This window comes from Brugia malayi, assembly GCF_000002995.4.
Source record: "Brugia malayi strain FR3 genome assembly, contig: Bm_v4_ChrX_scaffold_001, whole genome shotgun sequence".
Lineage (NCBI taxonomy): Eukaryota > Metazoa > Nematoda > Chromadorea > Rhabditida > Onchocercidae > Brugia > Brugia malayi.
In genome coordinates this window covers 23,561,272-23,582,113 of record NW_025062479.1, presented here as the reverse complement: position 1 = coordinate 23,582,113, position 20,842 = coordinate 23,561,272, and the positions used below count along the sequence as shown (strand labels likewise).

The 20,842-nt window shown below is 23.3% G+C and overlaps 3 protein-coding genes across 3 annotated transcripts; 1 reads left to right on the top strand and 2 right to left on the bottom strand.

Annotated features, from left to right (window-relative positions):
* Window positions 1-1,817: 1,817 nt before the first annotated feature.
* Bma-npp-15 (Uncharacterized protein) lies at window positions 1,818-9,486 on the top strand (the record flags this gene model as incomplete). Its single annotated transcript, XM_043075908.1, has 24 exons — window positions 1,818-1,890; window positions 2,080-2,180; window positions 2,244-2,334; window positions 2,476-2,622; window positions 2,961-3,162; window positions 3,351-3,567; window positions 3,635-3,779; window positions 3,924-4,009; window positions 4,385-4,586; window positions 4,906-4,975; window positions 5,052-5,187; window positions 5,396-5,537; window positions 5,615-5,742; window positions 5,892-6,002; window positions 6,117-6,230; window positions 6,541-6,771; window positions 6,845-7,045; window positions 7,390-7,522; window positions 7,595-7,704; window positions 7,989-8,048; window positions 8,231-8,359; window positions 8,512-8,618; window positions 8,913-9,112; window positions 9,320-9,486. 24 exons carry the CDS (start codon window positions 1,818-1,820, stop codon window positions 9,484-9,486), a joined length of 3,303 nt encoding a protein of 1,100 aa, XP_042931842.1.
* A 587-nt stretch (window positions 9,487-10,073) lies between these two features.
* Window positions 10,074-12,727, bottom strand: Bm18074 (Uncharacterized protein; the record flags this gene model as incomplete). Its single annotated transcript, XM_043075907.1, has 3 exons — window positions 10,074-10,187; window positions 11,200-11,285; window positions 12,706-12,727. The coding sequence occupies 3 exons, from the start codon at window positions 12,725-12,727 to the stop codon at window positions 10,074-10,076; spliced, it is 222 nt and encodes a 73-aa protein (XP_042931841.1).
* A 3,439-nt stretch (window positions 12,728-16,166) lies between these two features.
* Window positions 16,167-17,855, bottom strand: Bm18073 (Uncharacterized protein; the record flags this gene model as incomplete). The annotated part of the gene is made up of 4 exons (XM_043075906.1): window positions 16,167-16,333; window positions 16,907-17,000; window positions 17,482-17,612; window positions 17,840-17,855. 4 exons carry the CDS (start codon window positions 17,853-17,855, stop codon window positions 16,167-16,169), a joined length of 408 nt encoding a protein of 135 aa, XP_042931840.1.
* Between the last annotated feature and the right edge of the window lie 2,987 nt (window positions 17,856-20,842).

The following is a 20,842-nucleotide window of genomic DNA, read 5'->3' as shown; positions in this document are numbered from 1 at the left end:
GAATAATAATCTCTAGAATTAAGAATTAAATATGAATTAAATTAAGTATTATATGTTAACTTTCATATTTCCGATCGTTTCTAGAAGGCATACATCGCTTTTTTTCTACTCTTTGTAGAATATGTTTAATGAATTCAAAAAAAAAAAAAAAAAAATGAAATGGTAGTAGTTGTAGTTCTCGACATTGAATTAAAACCTTAAATATTAGAATATGAAGAGTTAGTTTGAGATTTCTCGAATAATTTACATATTTCTCAATGTCTCTTTTGTTTGCAGTAAATAGGAAATGCTTGTTGATTGATTGATTGATTGATCGATTGATTGATTAAATGATATGATCATAGGAGATTATCGTTTAAGGGATTTTTTTTAACCATATAAATTGAATGATTAGTATTTTTCATTAATTGGAATCGTTCTATTCATGATTAAACTAATATAAAATTACTGTTAAAAAGTAAAAAGTTCGAAGCGTTGATATCAATTTAATCAATTATGGAAACTATTAGAAGTTATTAATATGAATATAATATAAGCAAACTTCTTGTGAAAGTATTTTTTATTTGTTGAACTCTGAAAAAAAAAAAAAAAAAAAAGAAGGAAGTTTGGATTTCTTTGCATGTTAGCCATTCTGGAGTGATAATTAAGTATGCGATATTATCAGATTCGGGAGTGATAAGAGTAGATAATTTCTTTTCAAATTTCTGATCTATAGATAATTGTCTTATTTTTCAATTCTTTCTAAACATTTTTCTTTCTAACATTTAACTATGAAGTTATCAGAGTTTTGAAAATGAAATATAAAGTATTATATTATGATTATTAATGATATACTCATTCTTACGTGAACATTTAATAAATGAAATTTAATAAAAAAGAAAAATTAATAAATGAAATGGAAATAATCGAAATACATTTGATGATAAATAGGTGAATAAATAGAAACGAAGAACATATAAATAAATAAACATATTATAAATAAAATAAACATAATAAATTATAAATAAAAATAAACAATAATATAAATTTAATCAAAAAGTATTCCTATATGAGCATTGGCAATAAATAATTCTTTGAAATTAATTGAAAATTCAATGAGGAAAAAAAAATTATATTATCTATAGGAATTATATTTAAATAAAAATGTTGAAAAGATTATTGTGATTATAGTCAAATTGTCAATCTTTTCAAACGATATCTTTTGCTTATATAATTGGTTAAGAAGAAGAAAAGAATTTATTAAAATTTACTGAAAAGAGAAAAAAAAAGAATTTATTGAATTTATTACTACTAAATTATAATTCTGTCATAAGAATATGTGACAACAAATATTTGAAATTTGCTTGGGACAAAAGCTGTGTCACGAATATGGGCTACGGGCCATATTATAGTGTTGTAAATTTCGATTTAAATTTTATCAGGGTAACGGAGCTGAGCTTCCCGTGAATTCGGGAATTCGAGAATTAGGTTGGGCATACATGTCTATTCATTTCTAGAATGAAGAGGAAAGTATAAATGAGATAAAATATACAAAAAGATAATTTATTATCAGAGAGAGAGAGAGAGAGAGCTGAAGAGTGAATGATATTGTTTATCAGATGTTATGCTTGATAGTTAGGCAGTTAAGCAAGAAGTTTGATTGAAATTATTGTATGAAATTTGATAAGAGAAATTTTAAAGATCTTATCATTTCTGATTATCTAATCAAAGCAGTTGAAAAGGTCTTATCATTTCTAATTATCACATTATATACGTAATGATTATTTTTAGATAGTGAACTCTTATTTTTATTTATTTTTTTTTTAGATAGTGAATTAATGGAATCGGTAGAGCTTGTATTGGAATCAGTTGGGAATGATTATCCGGGTTTAGTACGTGAAGCTCTTGCTGGTTTGTTTCTTCTCTAATTAATACTCACATTTAGCATATTTCATATTTTCTGTAATAATCTTATATCTTTATCTTTTCTATGTTTATATGATGTGATAATCTTCTTAGCATAATTTTCCATGTACTATTTATCATTTTATACAGAATTGATCTATTGATAAGTACTGATATGATTATATTTCATTTTAGGAAAGGAACCAAACACGTTATGTTCAGGCTCCCTGTCCAGTTGTGGTTATGCTTGGCTAATAATTGGTCAAAGTCTGTATGTGTGGAAGTATGATGCGGAGGTATTGTGAAATTATTATATTTGTAATAGATAAACTTTGGTAAATAATTGTTTTTTTTTTCAGGATGACTATATAGGTGCACCGGCAGTACTTAATATGCCACCATCTGGGCTTCCATACAATGCACAAACTGTTTGCATATATAAAAGACAAGGTTTATTTTCAACTCTTCTTATATTTTCTATCATCGAATCAAAAATCAATGAAAAAAAAAAAATAAATATTAAAAAAGTGAAATATTTGTGTTATTATCAAGCTTTAGAAATAAACTCGAGTATTCCGTTCTTTTTTGAAGGTTTTTCAACATTGGGTATAATCGCCGTAACACCGGAAGGTGTTGTCCGACATTGGTCTATGCCAGATCGTCATTTTAGTGATAGTTCAGTTGATCTCGATCGAGAGGTTGCGCTATCATTAACAAGGGTTAATTTGCAATCATCAGGTTTTCATCATTTATCTATTTGAAGATCTTGTTGAAATTTTATATTGATTGCTGATTTATGATTGGTTTGATTCGCTGGTTATTTTTGTATTTTTAACCTCTGAAATTGATCCTCATTCTTCTGAACAGTTCATTTGCAGATAGAAAATATCTCATTCCATTTTTTTAACTTATTGTACTGAAATTAATATTAAAATTATTCTACTTTTATACCTGCAAGATGAGGTGGATAGTTTAATCCTATAAAATTAGTGTAAATGAATTAGTGTAAATTAATTCAGCCCAACTTAATTACCAACCAAACATTCTCTAGTTTTTTTCAACAGTATAATTTTCAGAAGGAATATGCTTTCTTCTGGCAACAACGACATGCTCATTGTTCTTATTGAATGTCAATGTGAGTATTGCTCCTACACCAGGAAAAAGACAACGATTATCTTCCGAAATTACCATAAAAACAATTCATACAAATGCACGAAGCGGTATTAGTGGTAAATTGGCTTCAGCAATCTTTGGTGAAGGAAGACAATCTGGAGCAAAGTATGCCTTTTTACATTTTCATCTTTCGCAGTACAGTTTCAGCAGCACTTTCGGATCTAAAATTTCAACTGCGCATGCCTCTTAATTATCGAATATATACTTTAACTTACAAAATTACAGGAAGAACTTATCCATCATACATTGTGCAATACCTATATGTATATACAAAAGTTATGGAAAAAGTTTAGGTTAGTTAAAGCTCTGGTATATGAACAGTCAAACGGTGATTTGGTGAATTCACGTTCCAATGCGTCAAGTAGTTCAAATTCTGTTGTTGCCAAGAATATGCATATACTTGCTGCAACCGAACATCATCTTTACTCGTATTCGATAAGAGATTCTGCTAAAATTTGGAGCTGTCAATTGGCAAATATAGCTAGCGAGCATTTTGCATTAAATCTATGGGTATGTGTCATTCAAAATTGCTCATGTTTTTATTACTTATGAGGAGTTGTTTACACATCATTTTTAGAATTCATATGACGTTGAGGAGTGTAGCGAATGGCATGAAGAGATCAAAACTTGGATACTGGATGTGGTTAACATCAGGAATGGTGCATTGGTCTTATTCGCATGTAGTAATAAAGTTGTTTCTAAGCAGATATACTTTGCTTTTGGTTAGTATTAATGGATAGGAATTAATGAATCATGATTCTCAAGTGGCAGATTTAAATAATCCTTTCTAATGTTTTCTATCTTTATGAAAGAAACCTCCTAGCAAAAACGCGCTTTCATCACAAAAATTTCAATGAAGATTTCAGGTTATATATCGGAATATGATGGTGCACATCCTCCTGCAGATATAGAATGGTTTTGTGTTTTAAAGGCTCTCTCAGACAAGTACGAGGTATATTATCAAATTTTTAGCAGTTTGACTTAGCATGTGTTACATATGATATAACATGCTTCGGTTCAGCATTTGGATACACGTATTTTCATTTTTAATTTATATAGAAACCACAAATTTTCTATTTTCTACTCCAAAAATGTAATTTGATCGGAATTGATCAAAACCATAGTTACTAATTGTGGATAGAAAATTTAAACTGAAAAATGCTTTGAAATACCTTAATTAGTTCCCTCACTAATTTTTCACTCTTGTTGCAATATTTTGGTAGTCCATTCAGTTCTTTTAACAAATTATTTCAAACAAATTTGTATTTCTTGCTTTGGGAAGATATTTTTTTGTTTTAGCATTAGCAGTCGTATTAAATAATTGCAGATAAGCGAAAAAAATGCTTTGGCAGATATTGCATTGAGATTACCAACCGGCTCAGAGCAAGTTCTGCATGACAAAATGGAAAGTGTTCTTGTGGTTACACAAAAAGCTATTTATTCTTTCTCTCTGCCGGATCGATTGCTGAAAAAAACTCCATTCAAATTGGTATTATGTGCTAAGTACAATGCTACATTTATTAGTTCGGGTAAGTTATATTCTTTACTTTGTCTTCTATGTATTTTTTAATTTTTTTATTTACTAAAGCATTTTTTTTTTTTTGTATAGCTTTTCTTATTGCTTCTTAAAATATTTTTTTTAATTCCAGTAACAGAGTATTTTGCATCACAGTCGATTGATATATCATCCCACCTTTCTTTGCAAATGTATCTGATATTCATCCTACATCTTTTTATGTACATTTCATACATACCAAAAAGGAAAAAAAAAAAAAAAAAAAAGATTTTGTTCAGTGATTTTGCATAACACATATGAAACTTCTGATAATTTCTAATGAAGTATTACAGGTCGTGATACACGATATTGCTATATTTTCTTGGAGGAAACTGGTTTACAACGAGTACGATTACTTCCTAGGTAAATTCGCGTTCTGAAAAGAATTGTCTAATTATAATATTATATGAATATCTATTATTAAAGTGATAAATTACAGAGGATTTGATGCAAATTTGGCACAAACTATAGCACAAATGAGTAAGATGGAAGTTCATCCAATAAATTTATCAAGTGTCACAACTGATCGTCGTGCACTCGCCATGGCATTCTATCTCTTTTCAAAAGCTGACTTGGTATGTTAGCTGACTTAAATAGATTATATCTAATTTTTATGCTCCATTTTAGTTTCAAAATTAATTAACAGAAATTATTTCTATCATTTTATTCACTTGCTTGGCAAACGCTTGACAAAAGGATAGCTTTTCTTAGTTTGAATGGTATGTGGTAACTGGAAGCAAGATGATTGCTACATTAGTTTTATACTTTCAAAATTTTTTATAGCATGAAGCTAACAAAATGATGCAAGAACTTTTGGAGAATCGACATACTGGAATAGCTCAGATATGTGTTGATTATGCAATTGATTTAGCTGATGATATTCCGAATGATGAACGTTGGATTGCTGTTAACCATCCATCTCATTGCAAGTTCAATTTCAATAAATTGCTTTATGTTATAGTTTTAAAATGGGAATTATGTATAACTAAGTTTATTTTTCAGCAGTAGCAACAGCGGACCAGTTATCCTCTAAAAGTTCATTTTTATTGGAGGTACACTTGGAAGAGCAGAAGAAGAGAGTGTTGGCAATGTTTATTCTTTTTATTAAAAATGTTGGATTCGATGATAAAGTAACTTCTTTTCTGCGGTTTTTTTTTTTTTTTTTTTTTTTATGCAATATAATAAGTTAGATAATTTATATTTTAATTACTGTTTTTTTTTTTTTCTTAAATGCAATGTTTTACCATCGCTTTCTCTGTGATATTGTATATTATTTTAGTTGAATCGAACTATTAAAACACATCTTTCTCAGTCGCGTAGCGCACGTTCTCAAATTGTTGAATTAATCGAAAAGATTGATATTGCGATTGATTTATATAAATGGAGTAAGGTAATGTATGTAATATTTTCTGGGAATTTCAGTTTAGAAAAATAAGAAATTGCAACAAATTTATGTGATATTTGAAATAAATTTTGTTTGAAATAATTTGAGTTTCTTTTGTAGAAAAATCCGTCATCAATTTTTGATGCAGCCATAGAAAGAATATTATCGAAGCGGAAAGAAGGCATTGACAGAGAACGAGATCTGCTCACTCGATATGATTATTTCTTCCGAGAAGTAAGCTTTTTTTTTTTTTTTTTTTTTCATTATAAACTTTAAAAAATGCAATTTGTTAAGCTGGATTCTTGTAAAAATTTTCACAATTTTCTTCAAAAAAAATTTTTTTTTTTTTTTGATTTTTAGAATTTTAAAGAAAAACATTTTAGATTTTTTCTCAAAACGAAATAAAAAAATTCAGAATTTCTAAGCTGTTTTTATTAAAAGAAATAGAATGAATTCTTTCATTATAAAACTTTTGCTACATCATGTACTGATGCTGTTAATAATACTAAACTTATCTAGCAATTACACATTTGTTCCATTTTAGATTTCTCGAATTGAAGAGTTGTTCAATGGACTTTTGGAAGAAGAAGAAGATATTATAGGAAATGATGATGAAATGCTCGATTATAAGGTGGAATGTGTTGAATATGTTGGTACTGCTTTAATTATTGGAAAAGAAGCGATTGATCAACGTCGTGATGATGCTGTTCTCGATATGGGAAATGATTTACGATGGACGCAAGAAAAACATATATTGAAACCATTCATAAAACATGTTCGTAAACTTTAGCTAATTGAAATTTATGTTTTAAAATTTGTTAACAAAATTAGCCAAACATTCGTTTCAGTTGAACATGTTATTCAATTGTATCAATCAAGCTGGTCATGAATGTTCAAAATATGTAGCATTGTTGAAACAAGGTGTAGTTATTGCTGCTTTCATAATGAATGAGCAAGCATTTGATGAACGACAAAATTCATCAATTGTTGCCAAATTTTTGGAAATTTCTGAACATACAATTGCTATAGAATTAGCTAAACGTTTTCAGGTTTGTTACTTTTTAAACATTTTTTTTTTTTTGATTTCAAAAAATTATATAAAGTATTTAAATAGTAGGAGGAAGAAAGCAAAAAAAAAAAAAGAAAAAAAGAAAGATAAATGACTTAAAAGAATAAATGAACATGAATGAAATAAAATGAATAAATAGTGTTGCAATCATTTTTTTAATTGGTTTCTAAATTTAAGTCTTTTTTTAACTAATTTTAGTTTTGATTCAAAACTTTTTCAAATTTTTTCGAAGCTTTCATTTTAAAAATGAAGAAAAAAAATGTTTATTTTATGGTATGACTACACATTTTATCACAATTTTTTAAATAAATTTTTTCTCATTAGGACTACAAAACTCTGATACGATTGGCATGTGCTTTACCAGATATTGAAAGGAAAGCTAAAATTGAAGAATACAAGGAATTCTTCAGTTCTGGCGACTTTTGCAACATGTTATATGAATATTATTTGGAAAATGGTAATTGTTCTTTTTCAAGAGAAATGATTCAATATTGTCAATAAAGAAAAATTTTAAGTTTTATCCTTTTAGGATATATGAGAGATTTGCTGGAAGTGAAAGAACCAGAAGCAAATCTTTTCTTTGCAACACAAACTAATGTTGGATGGATGCGTGATCTTGAAAATGGCGATTTTGCCAAGGTTTTTGCAATGACTTTTAAATTCCAAAATTACAACTTCATTTTCTATGCCGTTTTTTTTTTTTTTTTTTATGAAAGCATTATTTAGCACTATTTGACTACTGCCATGAGTTATGATAATTTTTCTTTATAAAGTAGTTTTTCTCTAAATCTTATTGTCTTGAAATATTATTAATTTTTGCCACTTTACAACAAGCTTGATTCTTAATATTTGGTGCGTATACACTGGGTAAACTAAATCCAGAGTACATAGTAATTATCATTTTTATATAACTTTGATTTCAGGCATGTCACACTCTTAAAACGCTCTCACGGAAATCAAACGACGATGTTATACTTAAAAGGGTTAATTTTGAGGTTTTAAAAAGCAATAGTGTTCATGAATGATTTGATTCCTTTTTAAAAATGTGATACCATCTCAGTTTTTTATTTTCTTCCAGTTTAAATTTTATTAAACTGTTATAAGAAAAATAAAGTTGAAAGATTTTTTGGATGTTTTTAAATAAATGTTGATAATTTCATTTCAGCGTTTGCTTTCCTTTGCAAAACTTTCTGCCCTTTGCGAAGATGAAGTGGATGAGAACTTCTTGGAGGGTGTTAAACGTGACCTCAATTTGATTAAGCTTCAACAAAAACTTGACCCCAATTTAGAAATGGTAATTAATGAATTAATGAAGCAATTTGATAAATGCTATATCTTAGACAAATAATTAGACTAATAGAAACTAAGAATTCAGCTGGAAATTCTCACTGAAAAAAATTTAAGTCAGTAATTTATTGGCTATTTCATGATATTAAATATCTTCAGAAATTTGACTCACCTGATCCTGTTTCAAAGATACGATCATGTACTGCAGAAGAGATTATAAGAGCAAATTTGAGTGATACGTCATGTAATATTGATCGATGCTTTGAGTAAGTTTTTTCCATAATTTAATAATTTAATGAAGCTTTACATTTTTTTTTTTTTTTTTCACTTTGAGACTATAACAGACAAAGAGCTCAATTTTAGTTATAATTATCTAATGAGCTAGTATACAAATTGAAAGTTAAATATAACATTTTGCTTAGATATAACACTCCTTCATTAAATAAAGTTATTAGAATCTCTTCAAATCATGAGTTGAACTTGTATTATGGTTATTTTTACTACTTTTTTTTTTGTTGTTATTTTTGTTTAAAATAAATAATTGCAATATTTTGATATAGCGCACTGCTCACATTATCAACATTGATCGACGAAGAAGCATCAAATGGAATAGCAAGTGATTTAGTACATTCTTTGCAAACTAAAATATGGATAGCAGCTGTAAGGGCAAACAGTGAATATTGGAAAAAAGTGACACCAGATGATGATCCAAGATATCCAACAGTTTATAGCGAATTGTTAGATAGGATTGTTGCATGTGGTATTGTTATCTTCTTCTAATTATGATTATTATTTATGGAAAATTTCATTTTCAAAGCCTCTTTTGCTCTTTAATTATTGCTCTTTCATTATTCTTTTGCTCTTTAATTAGTGGCAAAAGAAAAGAAAAACAAAAAAACAAAAAACAGCTTGCTAATTCATAGTTTTCTTATTGTTTTAAAATTACTTATATTTATTTTAACTGCAGATGAATTATCAAGCGAGCGAAAAATTGAATTAATACCTGATACTAAAGAATTGGCTGAATGCTTGACAGAATTTGCTCATAACAAATTATTCGGTGTTTTACTTCGAACCAATGAAGAGGCTGCTCGAAGAAGTATTTCAGATAGGGAAAGCATAAGGGTCATCTAATCTATGTTAAGTTGATTTTGGTTGTTTTATGTTATTAATTTCAATAATTTGTCTTGTTTTTGTTTACAATATGTGATTATTGTCAGTTTCTAGATATTTCTACCAAGTTGATCTCATATATTTCTTCATATCGTTTCAAAATTACTTAGCTAGTAGTTTCGCATACTTTTCCAAAATTTATTTTGAGCAGTTTTATTCAATTACATTATTATAAGATCTTGAAGTGATTTTCAAATTTTCACTTTAACAAGTTAAAAGTCTTAATTTAAAAGCTTAAGTTTTCCTACATCTTGTTACACTTTTTTTTTTTTCTCAAATAAAAAGGTTCGATTTGGTTTTAATAAGTTGACCGGATTTATAGTGATGATTTTTCGAAGGTTACAAATGTTTCTTAATCTCATTTTATTATGCAAAGAATGTAATGAAAAGAAAATTAATCGATGAATAATTGAAAAATTTATTTATGAAATGAATCTGTTGATTTTTGTTGAGAATTTTTAGGTATTATGATGTTCAGAACATATTTATTAAATATAATTGTTATGCAGATCAAATATGAAATAGTGTTTACGAGGACAGAGTAAATGTTAGTTCGTCCAGGAACGATAAGCTGGCGGTAATACGTAAATTTCTGGTTCAGGTTGTTCATTATAGGCGTAACCAGGTAAGTGATGATACAATCCATAAATCGATCTTTTCATCTGTAATATAATATTAATCAAAAATTAATTGTAAAAAAAAAGATGGTAACATGAATTTAAATATAATAAAAAAAAAAAAAATTTTATAGACTGTTTAATATTTTGATAAAATTTGTTGCAACTGTAAGTAGTCATATAGAATTTAAAAAAAAAAAAAAAAAAAAAAAAAAGGAGCGTTCTTGTCTTAATTCGGTAAGTCTATAATTTCAATTAAATTTATTTTCTTCAGGAATTTCTTTTAATATTTTAAAATTAAACATATGGAAGATGATAGAATTTAATTGTCGCTTCTATTTTTTTAATAAATGATAAAATTTAAGCTATTATTAAATTTATTGAGTTTTTTTTTTCTCTTTAATAACTGTGCTACATTTATTGCAAATAAGGAATAAAAGGGATTATGTTTAATATTTTAAAATTGAATAAGAAATAAAGGGACTTGGTGATAATATTTTCGGTGTGCAAACTGTTAAATTAGACGTCAAGAAATTTGTCAAGATTGATAATTAGATGTGAATTAAATGAAACAATATGAAATATAATCAAATGATAATAAGAAATTCTTAAATGATAGATAATAATAAAATGAAACAAAAATACTAGCATTTAGTAATACAATAATGAATGAAAATTAGAATTGGATGAGAAATTTAATTTCAACTTTATCATTATGTTTATGATCTTTAGTGATCATAGAGATATTTAATGTTATGTTATTCTCGTTTTTGTTTTTGTTTTTTAAATTCTTTAAAATTTCTAAATTGTCTTTTAATTTTTATCTTAAACGAATTTAGTTTGCATAACATTTATTTGATTAATATTTGGAAGAGAATTGAAAAAAGTTTACAATAGTATTCGAATTATTTCTCTAAAATATTTACATTGTAAAATACAGTCCAATATTTAAAAAAAAAAAAAAAAAAAATTGAAATTAAGCATTGTATGAATGATTTGATTGGTAATTCATTTTTATGCAAATTAAAAAAAAAAAAAAAAAAAAAAAATGACAAACCGATTGCGCCGCGCTATCTGGTAAATTTCCCCAAATTGATGCAATCGGTGATGCATGTAGTAAATTTAACAGGAGTGAAATTAATGCTGTAATAATTAATTAATTATTAAATGTTTCATTTCATTTTATTTCAAAATATTTCGTTTTATGAAAATAGTTTAATCGATTGAATTCGTTAACGAATTTAAAATAGTTAAATAGTAATTTAGTGTATTCCTTTTTTTTTTTTTCATTTTGTTAAGTTTTTTTAGATAAGTTAAAAAAAATGTGAAATATTTTTTTTGTAGAATAAGTGAACGACGATAATGCTTGCAGAATAAATGTTGAATTTAAAACTAAATTAAAGTTATTTAAATTTTATATTCTTATTTAAATAATTTAGGAGTATCTTTTAACTGGTCGATAAAAGCCAAAAGAAAGAACTTAAAATAAAATAAATTGAACTTGATAAGATCATATCTCATGGAAATATGTTATCAGCTATAAAAATGTATAATTTGTGATATTAATTTTAATTAATTATTAACGCTAATTTTAATTAATTATTAACGATGTAACAAATTGATGGAAGTGAAATTCATAAATTATTTTTATCAATATCATATCAAATCTTATTTGTACTCTAAAAGCATCCAATCAAAATCATCTAGATAGTAAACTATTTTAAATTAAAGTTTTTTTTTTTTTTTTTTTCAATTAAAGTATTATTTTTCTGAATTTTTTTTTTTTTTTTTGTTTGGAAATTAATACTATGAAAGAAGCTCAAAACTAAGTGAAATTAAATCACTGAAATCAGAAATACGCAAAAACTTATTAAAATTAAAAACAAAAAAAATTTGAAATTAAAAGTACCCAAAAAAGTTGCAAAAGAAAAGTTAAAAAAATAAGCAAAAAACTCATTGAAATTAAAAAAAACACAAAAACTTATAAATGAGAAACTAAAAAATAAACAAAAAAAGTTATTGAAATTTCAAAAAAAAAAAAAAAAAAACGCAAAAGCTTGTGAAAATAAAAAATGAAAAGAAAATTTGTTAAAATTAAAAATAAACAAAAACTTGTGAAAATTGAAAAAAAAAAACACAAAAATTTATTGAATTTAAAAATAAGAATTTATTGAAATTATAAATAAGCAAAAAACTTGAAATTAAAAATTGAAATTAAAAATACCCGAAAAATTACAAAAACAAAAATTAAAAAAATAAGCAAAAATTCATTGAAATTATAAATAAACAAAAAACTTATTAAAATTAAAAATAAACACAAAACAGATTAAATATTTATGCAATATTTGATAGACTAATTGATTTGCATGAAAAAGTAAAATGAATGAATAAATGTTAATAAATTAAAAATTTTCATTGTTAATAAATTAAAATTTTATGTTAATAAATTAAAAATTTATTTCATTTAATTGCTTTTTCCTTTTTTGCTGTTAAATTTATTATTAATTTAAAATTGAAATAGAAATTGAGAAATTATTATTAATTAAAATAATTTATAACATACCAAATGAAAATATTTGCTTCATATTTGAATTGAATTGATAATGAAAGCTAGCAATGCTAATAATATTTATTCATATAATATTAATAAATATCCAATTCTATCAGAAATAAAAAAATGAAATTCATTTTTTTTTTTTTTTCAAAAAATAAAATCTATGCTCCACCCTTTCCTCAATATTTCTTTTTTCGTGTTATTTATTTATTTTCTTGATAAGATCAATCAATCAAATTGATATATTATTAGATTTAACCTCTCTTATATTCATCAAAATTATTTATTTCTTCAAATAAAACCAAAAAAAAAAAAAAGTTTATTAATTTATAAAATAAACCTTCAATTTTCTCAATTTCAAAAATAAATTTTAACAAATAGCAATAATATAAATGTTTCATTTATATCTCTCTTTCTTTCTTTCTTTTCCCCTTTCTCTCCCTATCCCTCTCTCTCTCTCTTGTAAATAAATATTCACTAAAAATAAATTGTTTATTTATTCATAGATTTATTTATATGAATTTCTTATAATTTTTTTTTCTCTTTTTTTTTTTGCAAAATTATAAATTAAAAAAGGATGACAAATTTATTCACTAAGATATAGGTGAGATGAAACTATGTTTAAAAATTTTTTTAAATATTAATAATTTTTTTTTTCTTTTCATTATTTTATAAATTAGAAAATAGTTAGAAATGAAAAATAAGAAAATAATTTTTAATTATTTTCTAATTAAAAATGATATATTTTTTAAAAAAAAGCTTTTAATTCTATGAAAATAATTGAATTGAGGTAAGGATGTAATATACAGTAATTACGTATATTAGAATGCAATATTCAGTAATTACCTGTACAGGTAGGTACGTATTTATGCATTTAATAATTACCTGTGTTGGTAGGTACGTATATATGAATTTAGTAATTACCTGTACAGGTAAGTACGTATGTACGCATTTAATAATTACCTGCACAGGTAGGTATGACACGTATGTACGCATTTAATAATTACCTGAACAGGTAGGTATGACACGTATGTATGCATTTAATAATTACCTGAACAGGTAGGTATGATACGTGTGTATGCATTTAATAATTACCTGTACGTGTAGGTACGTATGTACGCATTTAATAATTACCTAAACAGGTGGATATGACACATATGTATGCATTTAATAATTATCTGAACAGGTAGGTATGACACGTATGTATGCATTTAATAATTACCTGAACAGGTAGGTATGACACGTATTATGCATTTAGTATATGGAAATGCAATCTGTAGTAATTATCTATGATAATATGGCTATAAAATTTAAATTATGCTTCAAATCAATTAAAAATTTCAAATATTTTAATTGAAAACAAAAAACAAAAAAAAAAAACAAAAAAACAAAAAAAGAAGTGAGAAAGGATTCAAAACCTTTGCTTTTAAAATCTTTTTTACTTCTCTTTTCTTTCTTCCATGCAAAAATTCCTTTTATCTATTCTCTCTTTCTCTTTAATTTCTCCCTCTCCCTCTCTCTCTCTCTCTCTTTCAGTAAAGAGTTAAACTTCCTCAGTAATAGGACAATAAAATGTTTCGAAGCGGCAATTACAAAGGGTTCTTTTACCAAAAAATCCACACCGATTTCGTCGTCCCTTCGTTTAGATACATTACCAACTAACCAATATATTTTACATTTATGGTACCTTACATTTGTGGTACCTACATTTATAGCACCTTACATTTGTGGTACCTTGCATTTATTTTACCTTACATTTATGATACTTTACATCTACAATACCTTACATTTACGTGCCGTATATTAATAGTACCCTACATCTATACTACCTTACATTTATAGCACCTCAGATTTATGGTACCTTACACTTATAAAACCTCACATTTATAGTACCTTACATTAATAGCACCCCACATATACAGTACCTTACATTTATAGCACCTTACATTTATGGTACCGTATATTGATAGTACCCCACATATACAGTACCTTACATTTATGGTACCGTACATTGATAGTACCCTAAATTTATAATACCTTACATTTGTGGCATCTTGCATTTATAGTACCTTACATTTAATGGTACCTCACATTTATGGTACTTATATAATATAAATATATGTAAGTTCAATTTTTTCCTCACCTTTATTTACATTTTTTTTTTCATTTACAATAGATAAATATTATTGTATTTCAAAAATAAGAGAAAAAAAGATGAAAATTTCAATAATTAATGTTAAATTTCATTAATTGATAAAATATTTCAATAATGGATTTTTTTTTTCAATAATGGATGTTAAATATTATAAAATACATTAAATAATAATTTTTTAATTAAGTTAAAAAAAAAATTAAATTTTAATTAAATTAAAAAAAAACTGATTTATTGTAGCTGAATTAAGTACTTTTACAACATATTTTTTTTTAACTCTATTCACATTCGCAAACAGTTAAAATTGATAAGAAAACAATGAAAAAAAAAAAAATCAAAGAATGTAAATTTTAAAGATTTAAAGAAATCAATTTATCATATTCAAATGATGTAATGAAGTATGTGGAAAAATATAGCATTACGAAAAAATTCCAACGTACGTGACCTGATATTCATTTCATTTATGCATTTTTATTTTAAATTAGAAAAATTTTTTATCACATTTTAGTGATGCAATTGAATTAATTTTGTGAATGTTGATTGTTTCTTTATTAATACGCACATTATTAAAATATTTCAAATAAATTAAATTAATTAAAAATTAAACATTTCTTTTTTATCCTTTAATTTTAATCAATTACAAATTAATTAATTAGTTATATGTCATTATCTTTGTTGTTGTTGTTGTTGTTTTTTTTGTTTACAATTAAGCAACATTGATAAATATGTGTATAACAGTATAACTAAATGTTTTTCAACATTTTTCTATCCTTATTATTGTTTACACTTTTATTTATTTGATTAATTAATTAATGTTGTAAATTTAAAAAATAATATTTCCATTGTATGCCAGCAATTGATATATTTACGTAACACGTACACGTAAATATATTACGTAAATATATATTTTGAAATAAATTTAATCGAAATCCTTTACTGAATTACTTACTGACGTAGGTACCAGTACACATAAGTATATTAAGTAATACAAGAAATCTTTTTTTTTTTTTAAATAAATATACTTTACTGAATTACTTACCGACGTAAGTACCACTACACGTAAATATTTTAAGTAATACAAGAAATCTTTTTTTTGAAATAAATTTAATCGAAATACTTTACTGAATTACTTACCGACGTAAGTACCACTACACGTAAATATATCAAGTAATACAAGAAATCTTTTTTTTGAAATAAATTTAATCGAAATACTTTACTGAATTACTTACCGACGTAAGTACCACTACACGTAAACATATTAAGTAAGACAAGAAATTCTTTTTTTTTGAAATAAATTTAATCGAAATACTTTACTGAATTACTTACCGACGTAAGTACCACGTAATGTTTGAGCCAAACAGAGTTTTTCATGTTTTAATGAAACTTTTGTTTGATTCGTACTGGAAGGCCAATCAAAAATGAAATTAACCTGAATATCGAATTTGCCAGTTTTAATTCCTACACATCGATATTCAATGTTAAATGCTGTAATGAATTTCTTTTTTCATTTTTTTGAATTATATCAAAATTATTTAGAAAAAAAAATGTTTATGATTAAAAAATTTTTAAATTAAATAATGTTTACAAGAATATTAGAAATAATTAAAAAATTGTAAAAAGAATAAAACGCTTATTTGTTATATATTATAAATCAAATAATTTCAATTATTAGCAAAATTAACTTTTCTTTTTTTTGATAATTTAAAATCTAAGCAAACGTAAAAGAAAAAGAAAAAACTCTGTAAAAATTTCAAATAAAAAAATAAAAATAAGAAATTACAAATAAAGAAAATTTTTTTAGTATAATATTCTTTCATTAAACCTAAAGTTTTTTTTTTAGTAAAATTTAAAATTTTTATTTCTTATTAAACTTTTATTTTTATAAAAACCTAAAATTTTATTAAACTTATATCAAACCTTTTTTTTTTAAATTTTATTAAAACTATTATTGTTAAACCTAAAGATTTACAGTTTAGGTAATATTTCAAGTTTGTAAAAAAAAAAAAAAAAAAAAAAAAAAAAAAAAAAAAAAAAGAAAAAGATGAAAATAAAACTAACTTTCTATTTTTAATGGAACTTTTCCAGTGGACGGTATTCGAAGTAATGGTGTCACACTATTGTCATATGTTATTATTCGTATTGTATAATGCACCTATAATAAAAATAATATTTATATATATTTTTTTTTGAAATAATCAAAAAGATTAGAAATAGTTAAGTAAACAGATAATTGTATTTATTTTATTTTAAAATTATGATAATTTAAGTATTAGATATTTTTAAAAATATCAATTTAAAAAAAAATGAAAAAATTTAAAGAATACAAATTGCTTATCAAAAAAAAAAACATACTATGATTGCTTATGCATTCTGTTTTTTTTAATTCTTCGAACTATAATACTAATTTTAAAGTAATATAAATTCAAAATAAAACTAGCTGATCGATTAAGAACTTTTAATTATGATAATTTAAGTGTTAAATATTTTTAAAAATATCAATTTAAAAAAAAAAAAAAAAAAAAAAAAAAAAAAAAGACATACTATGATTATTTATGCATTTTGTGTTTTTTTTTTTTAATTTTTTAAATTATAATACTAATTTTAAAGTAATATAAATTCAAAATAAAACTAGCCGATCGATTAACAACTTTTGTATTCCATGAAAATTGCACATAAGAAATGCTACTGTTAATTCGATAAGGAAATTTAACAGAATATAAATTGACAAAACCATTTTCAATATAATTCAATTGCACATCCAAACCTAGAATTCGATCATATTTTATTTTATAATATATAAAATTTTAACAGTAAATATTGATTGGAACAAATTAGTTTTTTGAAAAAACAAAAAAAAAAAAAAATTCTTTCATTCTTATATTTAATTAATAAAAAAATATGAAATAAATGATAAAAATTAGTTATAAAAAATAAATAAACAACAAATGAAAAAATTAAATCTTAAAAATTTTTTAATTTTTTTTTTTTTACCTAAAGTTCGAATCATTTCTGTTTTTGAAATGAATAAATTGATCATTGAATGTACCAAATGATTGAAAAATAATAATTGTAAAATGATTAGTGATAATGATAATGATAATGATAATGACCACTTCATTTCATATTGCTTTCAAATATTTCAATCCAATGGCTTTTAATCCAATGGTTATTAATAAAATTATAATTCCTAACATTAATTTTCTTCCTAAAAAAAAAATGATAAAAATCAAATATTTTTAAAAATTTTTAAATTGAAAATTAACAATTTAAAAACTATTAAAATAGTATTAATGTTTTTTTTAAAAAAAAAATTTTTTTCGACTAAAAATATAGATAAATGATAAAAAATATTATTGTATGATAACCTGAAATAACACAGTGGATTCAATTTTAGTATTTTAGGTTTTTTTTGTTTTTTTTTAAAAATGACAAATAATCATTTACGAAAAGTGAAATAATCATTTTTTTTCTATCATTTAAATTATTAAATTAAAAAAAAAAAGGAAGGAAAGAAAAATGAAAATAATTAAATGATTACTGTTACTATGTATTTTAGGATTTATCAATAAAAATTTATCAGATCAAACATTTAAATTAATCAATTAATCTATTCATTTAAATCATTTGAAAAATTTTAATTAACTAATTAAATTAATTGCTATACAAATTTTGAATTATTAATACTATTATTTTTATTTAAACATTAGTAAATTTATGAATAACTTTAGTATTACTACAACAATGCATTAATTTTATCTTAGCTATATGAACTATCAAATTTGTTTTTCAATCAATTATATGAATGGTACTTTCAAAAGAAACCTATTAATTTAATTTAGGATGCGCATAAATTGAAAGTAATTATTTAAATTACTACTAACAATTAAATAAAATTATTTATGATATAGTATAGAATTGAATACTGAAAATTACTTATTTATTGATTTGAAATAAATATTGTTACAATTATCTAAATTATTACCGGCAATAAATAAAATTATTTAATTATGATATAATATAGAATTGAATACTGAAAATTACTTATTTATTAATTTGAAATAATTATTGTTACAATTATTCTAATTATTACTAACAACAAATAGAATTACTTAATTATGGTATAGAATTAAATATTGTAAATTAGTTATTATTTAATTTTAATTTAAAATACATATTTACAACATAACATTGCATAATATATTTTGATTTAAATTTTTATGAATAAAATTATGCAATTATTGAAACATTTACAATTAACTACCAAAATATTGCAATCAAAAATTAGAAACAATAAAATGAAATATTAAAAAAAAAAAAAGAATTCGAAATGAAATTAAAAAATATTAAAATATTGGAAAAAAAAAAAAAAAAAGAACAAAATGATTATATTTGATAAATAGAAGAAAAAAGATTTAAAAAAATAAATTAAAAAGAAAAAAAAATATTTTAACTTTTTTTTTTTTTTTTAAATTAATTTAAATAACTAAATTTTGAGGACAATGAAATTAATGGCTTTGCTTTAAATGAAAGAACCATAACAAAAAGATATCCAACAGTGACAAAAAAAAAAAAAAAAGAGAAAAAGTGTCCTTCTTACAAGTAAATTCGATCGAAATTTACATCAATCATTTTTTTTTTTTCTTTTCATAATTTTTATAAAAATTTAAAATTTTTATAATTTTTGAATGAAAATTTACAAAATTTTATAATTTATACAAAAATAAATAAAATTTTATAAAATAACAAAAAAAAAAAAATTCACAAATTGTATAAAATAATTTATACAAAATTTTTATAATTTTTGAATGAAAATTTATAAATTTTATAATTTATAAAAAATAAATAAAATTTTTATAAAATAACAAAAAAAAAAATTCACAAATTGTATAAAATAATTTATACAAAATTTTTATAATTTTTGAATGAGAATTTACAAAATTTTATAATTTATACAAAAATAAATATAATTTACATTAAAAAAAAAAAAAAAAAAAAAAAAAAAAAAAAAAAAAAAAAAAAAAAAAAATTTTAAATATTTAAAGATATAATTCTATTTTTTCTTTCCTCACATATTTTTCTTCTTTCATTATTATTTGTCAAATGAAGCAAACAATTTTAAAACTAATTTCAATCCTTCACTTTATTTTACTTCTTTTCAAAAAGACGAAATAATTAGACTAATAAGAAATAACTTTGCTATGACAAAAAAAAAAAAAAAGAAAGAAAAATCAGATTACATATCTTTGATAATATTTAGTTCATTTCTAATTGGAATTTCTACTTTTTAAGCAGTAATTATTTTAAAAATAAAATGTTAGCAGTTGATGATAGTATTATCATAAATTGATTAAACTGATTAAATGATTAAAAGAGGAAAGGGTTAAAAAGTTTTGATCGAATTGATCACCTAAACATTGACCAAAAAAAAATTTAATTAAATATTAAATGCCATTCTGATAAAAAAAAATCATAATTAAAAGTGAAAAGAAAGAAAAAAAAAAAATGAAATTTTTACGAAATTAATAAATTTAATATAATCATAAAAATTTCAATCAATTTTATTTCGAAAAAAGAAGAAACAAAATTTTCATAGCATAATAAAATTTTTTTATCTTCAAAGTACGAAATTATCAGTTTATTATAATTGAAAATTAAAGTAAATGGTGCGCAAATGACCTGAATCAACAAAGATGCTGTCTAAATGCGCATTTAAATAAACTTGAAAATTTTAAATTGGTAGAAGAGAAAAAATGACTAGTTATTTTTTAGATGTATAGATGAAAAAATTTTTTTAAATTATAATCTGCAAAAATCTCTCTCTCTCTCTCTCTCTATTGGAAAATATTAATTTTGAAATGATTATTAAATTTAATGAATTCAATTCAATTTGATTATATTCATAAGAAAAAATGAATGAATGTAATGAAAATAAATTGAATTTAATTTAATCGAATTAAATTAAAATTTTGAAAAAGAGAGAGAGAGAGAGAAAAA